At 43.4% G+C, this 14,975-nt stretch overlaps 1 protein-coding gene across 3 annotated transcripts in view; it reads right to left on the reverse strand.

Annotated features, from left to right (window-relative positions):
- Positions 1–14,975, reverse strand: part of KIAA0319L (KIAA0319 like) — a 199,257-nt gene that overhangs the window by 30,067 nt on the left and 154,215 nt on the right. For 2 of the 3 annotated variants that reach the window (XM_069756828.1, XM_069756829.1), the window contains exons 12-16: positions 14,346–14,469; positions 14,123–14,255; positions 5,557–5,705; positions 2,527–2,678; positions 1,381–1,519 (exon numbers count right to left, since the gene is read on the reverse strand). In XM_069756828.1, coding sequence (XP_069612929.1) covers positions 1,381–1,519; positions 2,527–2,678; positions 5,557–5,705; positions 14,123–14,255; positions 14,346–14,469 — 697 coding nt within the window. Of the gene's footprint in view, positions 1–1,380; positions 1,520–2,481; positions 2,679–5,556; positions 5,706–14,122; positions 14,256–14,345; positions 14,470–14,975 lie in introns of all 3 variants that reach the window. The other variant, XM_069756827.1, reaches the window with a different exon arrangement.

Here is a 14,975-nt window from a genome sequence, read left to right on the forward strand (position 1 = left end):
GATTTATACAAAGTAGTGAATATTATTTAAAGGGCACCTGTCACCCCGTTTTTTCAAGAAGAGCTAAAAATAGCGTTAAATAGGGGCAGAGCTGGGCTTTACATTAGTGTATTTTGTGAGCCTTTATTCCCCACCTATGCTGCTGAAATACCTTTGTAAAGTCGCCGTTTTGGGTTGTCACTGACGCTGGTCAGGTCATATGGGCGTGGTGACAGCGCTGTTTCTCCCCCAGATCTCCGTTGGTGGCGTAGTGGTGTGCGCATGTCCAAGTGGCGAATCCACTGCGCAGTTTGAAGGAAAATAGCGCGATCTGCGCTATTCAGCCGTTTATCGGTGGGCGCAGCCATCTTTGTGAGGCCGCGCGTGCGCAGATGGTTCTTCTCGGCTTCCCGAGGCTTCAGGAAAATGGCCGCGGGATGCCGCGCGTGCGCAGATGGCGATCTCGATGGCCATTTTCCTGAAGCCGAGTTTGCATCTCGGCTGCAGGAAAATGGCCGCCGTGATCTCCATCTGCGCACGCGCGGCATCCCGCGGCCATTTTCCTGAAGCCCCGGGAAGCCGAGAAGGACCATCTGCGCACGCGCGGCCTCACAAAGATGGCCGCGCCCACCGATAAACGCCTGAATAGCGCAGATCGCGCTATTTTCCTTGAAGCTGCGCAGTGGATTCGCCACTTTGACATGCGCACACCACTACGCCACCAACGGAGATCTGGGGGAGAAACAGCGCTGTCACCACGCCCATATGACCTGACCAGCGTGAGTGACAGCCCAAAACGGCGACTTTACAAAGGTATTTCGGCAGCATAGGTGGGGAATAAAGGCTCCAAAATACACTAATGTAAAGCCCAGCTCTGCCCCTATTTAACGCTATTTTTAGCTCTTCTTGAAAAAACGGGGGTGACAGGTTCCCTTTAATTCTATGTAGCAGTAATGTTTTAATTGTTAATATTTATCAATAAATTCAACTGAGATTGATTGGATCAGCTGAAAAGTTATTAAATGTAAACTCACTGTTCATTTACCGTAATAGTCTATATAGATGTGACACAGACTTTCCATCTTGTTTTGATGAAATCCCTCTATAAATATTAAACTAAAGTCAGACAAATCCTCCAATATTAGCTGGCAGCATTATATATTAGCATATGGTTGCCTTCTGTCTCTCCCAAACAGATAATGTCGAAGAAGAGAAGGCTTTGGCCTGCTGAGTTTTTGCCTGAGGATAGGGCCACTGCTAGAGGAATCTGGCAGTGGCTTTTTCGTAAAGAAAGCTACCTAACTAGTGTGTAAGGGGGCCTATACAGATTAGGAGCTGCTTGTATAGATAACTGCCTCAATTGTATATACATTTTTTGATTAGTCGAAGGACATCCCTCACCTGGCTTCACTTCTACTGTTGTCCTGTCATTATCACTCTCTCCTTTTGCATCAGCCACCCTTAAGTGAAAAGTGTAGGTTCCTTCGACAAGGTTAGAGAGAAACAGGACTGAATGATGATCGGAGTTATTCAACACTTCCTGCAAGAAAAACAAACTGCTGTGAGCCTTAATGACTGCCACATCATCCGCAAATCTGTCATCTTTTCCACTCCGTTACCTCGCAATGTAATGCCTCACTTAAGATGGAAGACCGCTCAAACAGTGGTGGTCAAACACTTCTACGTGTGATTTACAAGTTGACAAACATACTACAGCATTTTAGACATCATAAAGCAATGTAAATAATTTGTTTTTATACACTCACTGAAAATGTGCAAAATCAGAAGATGATGCTGGGTACATAATATACTAGAGTTGAAATATTTCTGGTAGCGTTTCACTAAAAGGAAAATCAAAATCTATTTATCTGGTCCACTTACATTTATTAGTGATGAACAAATGTGCTCGGATAAGATGCTATCCCAGCATGCTCATGTGTTAACCGAGTGTCTCCGGCGTGCTTGAAAAATATGCTCGAGTCCCCGCGGCTACATGTCTCACCGCTGCTTGACAGCCACAACACATGCAGGGAATCGGCCACATAGGTGATAACTAGTGATGAGCCGACGTGCTTGGATAAGGTGACAACAAAGTGACTTTGGCATGCTCGAAAAATATGTTCGAGTCCCCGCACCTGCATGTCTTGCGGCTGTTAGGCAATCCTTGCATGTGTTGCGTCTGTTGAACATGAAGCTGCGGGGACTAGAACATATTTTTCAAGCACACTGAAGACACTTGGTTAGCAATCGAGCATGCTCCGAAAACACCTTATCCGATCATGTCCGCTCATCACTAATTTTTATGTGTAATTAACCTGTCCATAAAATGCAGTGGATGAAGTGCAGTCTCATTTTTCAAGCCTCACAATGGATAAAAACATAGATTTTTCTTGTCTCTTGACAGATAATCAATAAATTCCTTAATGGCTTCTTGTTGCATTATACAGGCAGCACCTTTACGTTCAATGTTTACATCTACTGAAATATTATTGTATCGCTTACATTGCATCTCATTATACTAGTAAACTCATTCTTGATTTGGCTCACCCCCGCTGCTGGGCTGCTTTCATCTCGCTGCCACTGGAAGCTCACAATGCCCTTATCATCTGTAGATTTCGAGCCATCCAGTTCTGCTGTGTTGGTTGGCAATGTAATGACGACATTTCCGGAAATCTTTGCCACTGGTGGTTTATTAATCTCTGAAAAAGAGAATGTGTTAATAAATAATGATAACATACACATATATACTGCTAATACTTGTCCATAGTCACTGCATGTAAATGTTGAACTTAAATGGCTTTTACAATTTCAGAAAATTGGTTTACTTTTTTTTTTTAATTTGTGTATTAACCACAAAATGAAAGTATACAATATACACACTTATACTCATTATGTTTATATACAATATAAAACATGTGCTTTATATGCATTATTGAGTTTAGAGCAAAACATGCATTGTTAGTTATATCCAAGACGGTATTTTCAGTCTATGGGATTGCCAAAAAAATAAAACAACAATTTGTGTATATCAAATCATTTACTTCATGTGAACCATGTAAACGCAAACATGGAGCCATGAGAATTTAAAGTTCTTAAGCTACAACTACAACTATAGCTATAATAACTACCATTCCGCCGCTTGATATTAAGCATTAGTTTCCTTTGTGCAATATCTTGATAGATCTAACTCTTTACACTGATGCCAATTTAACTATGAATTTATAGAGTAAGATGAGAGGAATTCCACCTGTTCCAAATTTACCTGGATATCCTCTATTCTGGTATAATGTATGTTCGTATGGGATGATCGAGTTCACCAGTTCAATCCAGGTCCTGAGGGAAGGACATGAACCCCCAATCCACCGCAATGCCAGTACCTTCCATGCCAAAAAAAAGTGTCTCCCGTAGAAAAACCCCGACATAATGATCTCAGGTCTCCTCATCCCATATCCCAAACAAATAGATTAGTGGCTCAAGAGGAACGGGAGCCGACAGCAGAGACGTTAGTAATGAAGTCACCTCTTTCCAGTATTGAAGGATGATGGGGCACTTCCACATCATGTGGATAAAATCTGCGTCTGATGAATGACAACGTAAACATTCTGATGATTGAAGTCGACCCATCCTAAAAAGTCGTACCGGAGTCAAATATGATTGATATATTATATATAACTGGGTCATTCTAATATGGGGACACCTTGAGAGGGGATTCTAGAATTTCTTCCCATTCATCTTCTTGCACTTCCCCTTGATAGAGCTTATAGCAGACCCAGTCCCCACAGACCGCATATAGGTACACAGAGAGGAGATAAGACCCTGGGGTCCCTGCGAATCAAGGATTCCTATCAGAGGTAGAGACGAGATAGTTCGACCTGTACCCGCACCCCTCATATACGACTGGAAAGCTGATCTTAGTTGTAGAAAGCGAAAAAATTGGGATCTCTGGATACCGTATTTAATCTGTAGTTGTTCAAAGGACACGAAGGTCCCCCGGTCATGTAAATCACCCACCGAGGAAACACCGTGTAAAACCCAAAAATCAGTGGACGAGTGGCTAAACAGCACTGGGAAATAATTATTTTTCCATAGGGGCATTTCGGCTATAATATCTTTAAATCCAGCAACTTATTTAATTTGTCTCCAAACTGACCGTGCCAGCCGAAGCATATGCAGTAAACAAGGGACATTAATTTTTTCTAGTTCCAGGAAGCCCAATGGACAATCAACTCGGGCAGAGTGAAGCAAAGGATGTTCAGAGTTAGGAATACAATTATTGGGCATCCATGTACTTAATGCTCTAGCCTGCCCAGCCAGGTAGTACAGAGAGAAATCCGGCAGTGCTGCTCCACCCCCCTGTTTAGGTCTATGTAAAGCAGACAGCCTAAGTTTGGGTCTAGTTTTCCCCCATATAAATCTTTATTTTTTTTAATTTTTTTTTATATAGCGTTAACATATTCCGCAGCGCTTTACAGTTTGCACACATTATCATCACTGTCCCCGATTGGGCTCACAATCTAGAATTCCTATCAGTATGTCTTTGTAAAGTATGTGTTTGTAAAGAAGGATTTAGGCACCGGTACTGCGCTATGTTGAAGACAATAACTAAACTTAGGGAGGAGTATCATTTTAATTAAGTTAATACGGCCCACAACCGACAATGGAAGTTTACTCCAAGATGCAAATTTAGATCTGATTAGTTCTAACAGTGGATAAATAATAAGTCGTAAGTCAGAGTTGGTGTATTGGGACTTGTAGATACCTAAATATTTAAAATTGGATACAATAGGTAACGAGGAGAGAGTTTCGAGGCCTGGCGTTGGGGTATGAGAGAGAGGCAACAGAGCAGATTTGTCCCAGTTTATATATAGACCGGAGTATTTGCTAAATTTATCTATAGTGGTGATTACCCGCGACAGTGTTTCCTCCGCCCTATCCATGAATTTCACCATGTCATCAGCGTATAAACCGATGGTATCCTCACGACCCGCTATATCTATACCCTTAATGTCAGGGGAAGATCTTATATGTATTGCCAATGTCTCTATCGCGAGAGCAAAAAGAGCTGGAGAAAGGGGGCACCCTTGACGGGTCCCCCTATATGATGAGGAGGAATCAGAAATGGAGTTATTTACAATTATGCAGGTTTCATGTATAGTATATTGATCCATTTCAGAAATGTATCCCCAAAACGATACCTCTGTAAGCATGCTGACAGAAAGGGCCACTCAAGAGAATCAAAGGCTTTGGCCGCATCCAGTGATGCTAATGCCCAGTTGTTGTCTGGCACTAAAGAACTATATTGAATTATCGACTGGACTCACCTGATATTAATGGAGGTGCTCTTACCAGGAATAAAGCCAGTCTGGTCTGAGTGGACAAGATCCAATATAATTGAATTTACTTTTTACTAAATGATCAGCACCCTTGTCCCTGGCATTGCAGCTCAGGTTTGTTCAAGAGGATAGATATAAGACACAGATACTAAATATTGAAGTGGTTCTGTTCTTAAGAAAATGCAGACCACGTCTCTTATCTCACACTACCCCTTTACCTCCAAAATTAGGACACTACACTCACCTTCCTTCACAATGACACTGACTACGGCCATATCTTGCAAGCCTCGCTCATCTGTAACAGTCAGTGTAAACTCATACTTCCCAACCTGCAGACCAGTAACTGTGGCAATGCTACTGTTAGAATTTTCAACTTTTACTCCTGCTGGCCCCCTAAATTAAAAAAAAAAATACTTATTAGTCAACCAGTTCAAGATGTGTTAATCACCAGGCATGTTTTTATAAACAATAACTAAACTTTCAATTTGAAATAATTTTGACTAGCATGAAAAGTTTTGAAGCTTTGCAAATCAACTTATTAATTTTTTATTAATTTCGCTTATAAAGTGCCATTAATTCCCCAATGCTATCCAGACAATATCATAACGGTCTACTTTGAGACTAATGATCTATACTCCCGTGGAATGTGGGAGGAAACTGTAGAGCCCAGAGAAAACACACTCAAACATGGGTGGAACGTACAAACTCCTGGTAGGTGTTGCCCTTGGAATTTGAACCCAGGACCCCAGTGCTGCAAGGATCCAGTTATTCCTGTAAAACAACTGAATTTAAGTGATTATCAAACCACTGCTCCCCCCCATCTGTTGCCTGCCTTCAGCTGCACTGATAACAGAACGTACTCATTTGGAGTACTGATGCCGGCAGTGAGAGTCAGCACCCGCCTCATCCCCCGGCCTCCCCCCCCCCCGAGTGTCCTACTTATCAGGACAATCTCCTGCAGCAGGCTTGCTTGTCCCCAGAGCTCCAAATGAGTACGTTGTGATATTAATATACCTGAAAACAGGCAAATAGACGAGGGAAAAGCAGGGATTTGGATGCCCCCTACATGCTATTTGTTTACAGGAATGAAATCAATTCCTCTAATAAAGTGATTTGAAAAGTTTCAGAACTTTCCAGGCTGGAAAAAAATATTTGAAAAAATATAGCAAAATTAAGAATAAAAGTTTAGTTACTCTTTAAATACATATAGATTTGTGGAATATAACATTTTTTCTCATTCAAACGACTTCTATGGGCTTTTTGTGATAAGTGATGCTTTTTTTTCAGCAGCAACTTTTATATTCATTTTTTGCGATGAAAAAAATAAAATGTGTTTTTCTCACACTTTTCAACATCACAATGTGCCACAAAAATGCAACTTTAAGTTGTTTCCCTTACATTTTCTAGTAATTATTTTCACAAAGGGTGTATAGTTTTGGGTTTTTAGTGGTGGGGCTTTTACTATAGTTTGTGTTAGTGGTGGCATTGCTTTGCTTTTCATTCTTTGTAGGCATTTATATCACATCTTATTATTAAAAGGGGTTTTCCCACACACAAAATTTAATTTTAATCAATAAATTTTGGAATAATAATAATTTCCACAATTGGATGTGTTTAAATAAAATGTTCCTGTGCTGAGGTAATATTATAAATGTGTCCTTGCTGTGTACTGTGTAGTGGCCGTGTCAGACCGTGCAGGAACATGGTCTAATCATACCACATCTCCTGGGCAGGGAGGAAGAAAAAGAGTATACAGACATCACAACATGGGGGATCACGGTTAAAAACAGGCAACGAAATGTTTTACTTCACAAAAAGAATAATTTATTATCCCCTGCTGTAATGTCTGTATACTCTTTTTCTCCTCCCGCCCAGGAGCTGCAATATGATCATACTGTGTTCCTGCACGGTGAGACACAGCAGGGGCACATTTATAAGATTATCTCAGTACCGAAACATTTTTTATTAAAACATCCAATTGTGGAAATTATTATTATTATTCCAAGATCTATTTATTAAAATTAACTTCGGTTTGTTAGAAAACCCCAAGTCCAAGTGAACATTTTCAAAGAGTTTTCACAAGGGTGTACTTCTCCCTTTATGATGAAATCATAAGGAGGCAGCAATACTCAAAGGGAATAAGAACACACCTCTATCATAGCTTATAGTAGATTTGTCAGTGTGTGAAATGTAATGATACAGCCCTGTTCTCCTAGTCTAACCTCCTAGATGAGTCAGTGTGGAGAGAGGGGCAGTGCAGCAGAGTTTACCTGTATCACATTACAAATCCTTGTTTCAGCTCTTCCTCTCATAGGATCACCACCTCTGTTGTACTGTCCATCCCCCAACCTGCCTGTTTGGAGATGAGAGCTGAAAGAGTCAGCATCACACTTAAGGTACCTTCACACATAACGATTTTGTTAACGATATCGTTGCACGCTTTCTGTGACATAGCAACGATATCGTTAACGAAATCGTTATGTGTGACAGCGACCAACGATCAGGCCCCTGCTGGGAGATCGTTGGTCGCTGGGGAATGATCAGGACCTTTTTTTGGTCGCTGATCACCCGCTGTCATCGCTGGATCGGCGTGTGTGACGCCGATCCAGCGATGTGTTCACTGGTAACCAGGGTAAATATCGGGTTACTAAGCGCAGGGCCACGCTTAGTAACCTGATATTTACCCTGGTTACCATTGTAAAAGTTAAAAAAAAAAAAAAAAACAGTACATACTCACATTCCGATGTCTGTCATGTCCCCCGCCGTCAGCTTCCCTGCACTGACTGTCAGGGCCAGGCCGTAAAGCAGAGCACAGCGGTGACGTGACCGCTGTGCTCTGCTTTACGGCCGGCGCTGACACAGTCAGTGCAGGGAAGCTGACGGCGGGGGACGTGACAGACATCGGAATGTGAGTATGTACTGTTTTTTTTTTTTTTTTTACTTTTACAATGGTAACCAGGGTAAATATCGGGTTACTAAGCACGGCCCTGCGCTTAATAACCCGATGTTTACCCTGGTTACCCGGGGACTTCGGCATCGTTGAAGACAGTTTCAACGATGCCGAAGTCTTTCCCCTGATCGTTGGTCACTGGAGAGAGCTGCCTGTGTGACAGCTCCCCAGCGACCACACAACGACTTACCAACGATCACGGACAGGTCGTATCGCTGGTCGTGATCGTTGGTAAGTCGTTTAGTGTAACGGTACCTTTATGTCTGTTGTGCTCATCTTGTAATCTCTCTGCAGTGAGATAAGAGCAAGGTCTCATTACATCTCACACACAACTAGAAGAGGCAGGTTTGATCTCCTTGCAAAGCGAGTAAAAGTTGTGGAGCACAGTAGACATTCATATGATTAGCTGTGTTGCCACTCCCCCCACAGGGACCTTATCTGTGGTGTTAGGGTACCGTCACACAGTGGCACTTTGATCGCTAGGACGGCATGATCCGTGACGTTCCAGCGATGTCGTTACGATCTCGCTGTGTCTGACACGCTACTGCGATCAGAGACCCCGCTGAGAATCGTACGTCGTAGCAGATCGTCTGAAACTTTCTTTCATCGCTGGATCTCCCGCTGACATCGCTGAATCGGCGTGTGACGCCGATTCAGCGATGTCTTCACTGGTAACCAGGGTAAACATCGGGTTACTTAGTGCAGGGCCGCGCTTAGTAACCCGATGTTTACCCTGGTTACCAGCGTAAACGTAAAAAAACAAACACTACATACTTACCTTCAGCTGTCTGTCCCCGGCGCTCTGCTTCTCTGCACTCCTCCTGCATCCTGTGTCAGCGCTGGCCAGCCGGAAAGCAGAGCGGTGACGTCACCGCTCTGCTTTCTGGCTGACCGGCACTGACAGTGCAGAGGAAAGCAGAGCGCCGGAGGACAGACAGCTGAAGGTAAGTATGTTTGTTTTTTTAACGTTTACGCTGGTAACCAGGGTAAACATCGGGTTACTAAGTGCGGCCCTGCGCTTAGTAACCCGATGTTTAACCTGGTTACCGGGGACCTCGGGATCGTTGGTCGCTGGAGAGCTGTCTGTGTGACAGCTCTCCAGCGACCAAACAGCAACGCTGCAGCGATCGACATCGTTGTCGTATCGCTGCAGCGTCGTTTCAGTGTGACGGTACCCTTAGTCTTCTGTGCTTTCTAATCATGCAGGAGGTTAGACCAGGAGAGCAGGTCTGTATCATTACATCTCACACACTGAGAAATCTGCTCTAAGCTGTAGTGGGACTGTGTTCCTTACCTTTGAGTGTTAATGCTGGTTTATGATCAGTCAGCATCATGCATCATACAGGGAAAAGAAGTACATGCACCAGTCAAAACTGTCTGATAACTTTTTTTTTTTAAAATCCAAGTGGGTGTTATCTTATTAGGTGGCAAATAATAATAATTTTTATTTATATAGCGCCAACATATTCCGCAGCACTTTACAATTAAACGGGGACATGTACAGACAATAAATTCAATACAAGTTAAGACAATTTAGACAGTGACATTAGGAGTGAGGTCCCTGCTCGCAAGCTTACAATCTACAAGGAAATAGGAGGACACAATAGGTGAAAAATACTTGTTATTTCAGGTCTGGCAATTTTAATAAATAGGGATTTTCATATAAAGCTGCATGATCCGGTCATCAGCCCGTGTGTTTAAGTGCAATAGTCAAGTATCAAGTGCAGTTATCATGTGCATGGAGGGTGTGGAGACAGATGAATAGTAGGGTGCAGATTCAGAGTAATATTTCGAGGGAGGGAACAGGGCAAAGTTAGTTTACTGAGTAGTTGATGTGGTAGGCTTGTTTGAAGAGATGGGTTTTCAAAGCGCGCTTGAATAGGTCGGGGCTAGGTATCAGTCTGATCATCTGGGGAAGTGCATTCCAGAGAGCTGGTGCAGCACTAGAGAAGTCTTGGAGACGGAGGTGCGAGGTACGGATTACGGGTGATGTTAGTCTTGGGTCATTTGTAGAACGGAGGGCACGTGTAGGGCGATAGACGGAGATGAGAGAGGAGATATAAGGCGGTGCAGAACTGTGGAGAGCTTTGTGGGTGAGAGAGATGAGTTTATACTGGACCTTGTAGCAAAATAACTGGCACAAGATGGAGGCATCGGTGAAGCGGCTGGACAGAAATATGACCCTGGCTGCCGCATTCAAGATGGATTGGAGAGGAGAAAGTTTGGAAAGAGGGAGACCGATCAATAGAGAGTTGCAGTAGTCCATTTGAGAATGAATAAGAGCAACAGTAAGCATCTTAGCAGTTTCAAAGGTGAGAAAAGGTCGGATTCTGGAGATGTTTTTAAGATGCAGGTGACAAGAGCAATTGAGTGATCAGATATAGGGAGTAAAGGATTATTTCGAGGTTGGGTAGAGTGAGGTTAGTAGAAAGGAGAAACACAAGAAGTTCCGTTTTGGAGAGATTTAGTTTCAGATAGAGGGAGGACATGATGTTAGAGACAGCAGCCAGACAATCCTTGGTATTTTGAATTAGGGTAGGGGTGATGTCAGGGGAAGAAGTGTATAATTGGGTGTCGTCAGCATAGAGATGATACTGGAACCCAAATCTGCTGATTGTTTGTCCAATAGGGGCCGTGTATAGAGAGAAGAGGAGGGGGCCTAGGACTGAGCCCTGCGGAACCCCGATAGTAAGGGGACGAGGAGAGGAAGAGAAGCCAGCAAAAGATACAGTGAAGGAGCGTTCAGAGAGGTAGGTGGAGAGGGCTGTGTCCTTGAGGCCTATAGAGCGTAGCATAGTGAGGAGGAGCTGGTGATCCACAGTGTCAAATGTGGCAGAGAGATCCAGGAGAATCATCAGGGAGCAATGACCTTTGGATTTAGCTGTTATTAGATCATTAGAGACTTTAGTGAGGGCAGTTTCAGTGGAGTGTAAAGAGCGGAAACCAGAGTGTAAGCGGTTGAGAAGAGAGTTATCCGAGAGATAGCAGATTAGACGGGAGTGGACCAAGCGTTCAAGGAGTTTAGAGATGAAGGAAAGGTTAGAGACAGGTCTGTAGTTAGCAGTGCAGTTCTGGTCCAGGGATGGCTGTTTAAGTAAAGGGGTTTTGATTGCATGTTTAAATGAGGAGGGAAAGATACCTGAAGAAAGAGAGAGGTTAAATATTTTAGTCAGGTGAGCGGAGACCACTGGTGAGATAGACTACAGGAGATGTGAAGGAATGCGGTCACTGTTGCAGGCCGAGCAGAAGCGAGGAGCTTGGAAACTTCTTCTTCTCTAACAGGCTCAAAGATGTCTAATGAGCTTGAAGTGTGGCAGGGAAGGGGATCCAGGCAGTGAGGAGATTGGGCTGAGATATCCTGATGGATGTGGTTGATTTTTTCTAGCAAATATGTGGCCAGATCCTCACCGCTGGGGTTGGTGATGGGGGCCTGTTCTTTAGGTTTCAGGAGGGAGTTTAAGGTTTCAAAAAGTCGTTTAGGGTTGTTGGATAGTGAGGTGATGAGGGTGGTGAAGTAGGATTGTTTGGCCAGATGAAGGGCAGAGTTATAGGTTTTGAGCATGAACTTATAGTGGATGAAGTCTTCTGCTAAGAGAGATTTTCTCCACTGTTGCTATGCACACCTTGAGCAACGCTGAAGAAAGCGTGTTTTTGCATAGTGTGCCAGGGCTGCCGTTGTCTGTGTCGGGTCTTTCTGCGTGTAGAAGGTGCTGCTTCATCTAGGGCATTCTTCAGTGTATTATTGAAGTGTGACAATGCTAAGTCTGGACAGGAGAGGGAGGAGATGGGGGCTAAAGATTTGTGGAGATTGTCCATAAGCTGATGGGTATTAATGGTACGTGTATTCCGATAGGTGTGGTAAGTGGGGGTGTCCCAGGTGAGGAGACAATTCTTGACAGAGAAGGAATGAAGGTTGTGGTTCAAGAGCGGGAGAGGGGAGTTAGTAAAGTCATGCAGCGAGCCGGGAGAAAACCAGGTCCAGAGTATTCCCGTCCTCATGCGTAGGAGAATTAGCAAACTGTGAGAGGCCAAATGAAGAAGTTAGAGAAAGAATCAGATTGGGAGAGGGGATCATTCATGGGGATATTAAAGTCTCCCATGATGAGGGCGGGGATGCCAAAGGATAGAAAGTGAGTAAGCCAGGTGGCAAAGTGGTCTAGAAACTGGCGGGAGGAGCCTGGAGGGCGATAAACAACCGCCACTCGCAAGGAGAAGAACTTAAAGAGTCTAATGGTGTGGACTTCAAAGGAAGGAAATGTAAGGGAGGGAACCGGGGGGATGACCTGGAAAGCACATTGTGATGAAAAGAGCAAACCAACACTGCCACCCTGTCTGTTCTCAGGTCTGGCAGTATGTGAAAATTTCAGCCCACCAAACGAGAGAGCGGAAACGTAGGTGGTGTCTGAATGCTGGATCCTGGTTTCTGTAATAGCCAAAAGGTTAAGGGAATTAGAGAGGAAAAAATCATGAATGTAAGTTAGTTTGTTACACACAGACCGTGCATTCCAAAGAGCACATTGGAAAGCGATAGGAGAAGGCATGCACTAAATGTTAATAAGATTAGCAGGGTTTCTATATGTAGCTGGAGGAGAGTAATGTATTCTGGTGGAGGGAGGCCCAGGGTTGCGGGAGATGTCGCCTGCAACTAGTAAAAGGAGAAAAATCAGAAAGAGCAGGTGGTGGGATGATTTGTATGAACGTTTTGAGTGCTGCATGGAGGTATTGGATGGTTTGGAGTGGGTAAGAAATGTCAGTAGAGCCTCAGAGCTATACATGGGAGAGGGGAGAAGGGAGGGGTGGATATGGAGAGAGTGCACATAATGTGTTAAAGGGCGGGCGAGTTGTGAGAAAGCAGAAGTAAAAACAAATAAGAAGCAGATTGATATGATAAATGCATAATGTAGTATGACTGACCAAGAAGCATTATTGTATGAAAAAGTTATGCACCTTACCTGTCTCCTGCCCTGTCCAACTGCCATTGTCTAACTGCCAAGCACTTTATACTGTTGCACTTAATATTTGTTGCACACGTGACCCCGTGCTATCCCAGCCAGAGTTAAATATATATGAAATGAAATGTCTGCAAGCATCAGACACCAAATGGCCACAATCAGCAATTAACCAATTAGCATAAGGCCAGAGCAGGCATTACTATGCAAGGTAAGCAACCAATGCTGAACAAGGCAATAAAACAGTGGGGGGGAATATAGCTTTGAGCACTTTAAAGCAGAAACCAAAAAGAGAAAAAACAAAAACAAAAAAACCCACAGGAGTGATGGATTAAATGCCATGAAAAAACCTTGCTAGATATGGTTCTGGTCACACTTGTCAGACAGAGCACACAAACTTTGATTGCAAATATCTCTATAACGGAGAGGCAAAATAAAGAGAAAAAATGTTTTAATCCACTCTGCAGCCACTGTTACAACCTGTGTCCAGTTCAACCTGAAAAATGTTGAATGCTGAAAAGACTAAGCCCCAATAAGGTGTTAAGAAACTTCCAGGGGACAGTCCGTTCTTCTTGATTGACTTCCGCTGTCACTGGGGCAGACATGTTAACATGAGTTACAGGGGACATATATTCTCATGGCCTACACTGTAGAGCTAATATATAATGTTAAGAACCAGCAGCCCCTCCTGCTAACTGGAGAGCAAGCAATCACCATCTGTATATATGGACCATGGTATTCACTGTGATTGTCAAACTTGTCTGTAACTATACATAAAATAAACCTACATGCCTCTCCATTTATGGCAGTATATTATACTGTAGTATACAATGCTGAGCAAAATTTTGTCTGGTTATTAAGAAATCTCAAAATCAAAAGTTTTGTTCACTGCAGTGATTGTAGATACGCACTGAGTTTTGTCCCAAAGATAAGTGACAATCTTCTGATCATCTGTACTTCGGCTGCCATCCAGAGTTGTACTGTCTACAGGTAGAGTGAGCTCCTTGTCTGGTCCAGCATCAGCTTCTGGAGGCTTGTTGTTTTCTGAAACATTTGAGGTTTGCAAATATGACAATTCATACAAGGATAACTAATATTAACCCATTCAAACTAAAATCATCATATGCGTCTTACCAGGTTGGACAATTACGGTCACCTCACTTGTAGACTGCTGCCCTGCAGAGTCTGTCACAGTGAGCTGAAAAGTATAGTCCCCTTCTTGCAGTGATGACAGCTGGAGAGTTGATGTTCTGACACCCTACATGGTGGAAAAAAATGTAATTACTTGTTTTTCACACATAAAAGTCCAGTGATAATGCAGCTCCCTGATATTTTGATTACAGACACTTATTCCACATTCACAGTATCTATATATATAATTGTCTAAGGGTTTTTCCGTCTGTCTGTCTGTCCTGAAAATCCCGCATCAATCAGCGACGGGCACAGTATCGACGCAGAAATCCCGCATCTCTGATTGATCGAGGCCGCCAGGCCTTGACCAATCAGCAATGGGCACAGGGACGATGATGTCATAAAGGACGTAGAAATCCCACGTTTCTGATTCAGCGACGGGCACAGTATCGACGTTGATGTCATAATGGTTGCCATGGCGACGATGATGTCAAAGGTTGCCTCGACCAATCAGCGACGGGCACAGTCTGCCGCGAATTCTGGAATCATCATTGTCCATATACTACGGGGACATGCATATTCTAGAATACCCGATGCGTTAGAATCGGGCCACAATCTAGTCTACTATATAAT

This window comes from Ranitomeya imitator, chromosome 3 (genome assembly GCF_032444005.1).
Source record: "Ranitomeya imitator isolate aRanImi1 chromosome 3, aRanImi1.pri, whole genome shotgun sequence".
In the NCBI taxonomy this organism is placed as follows: Eukaryota; Metazoa; Chordata; class Amphibia; order Anura; family Dendrobatidae; genus Ranitomeya; species Ranitomeya imitator.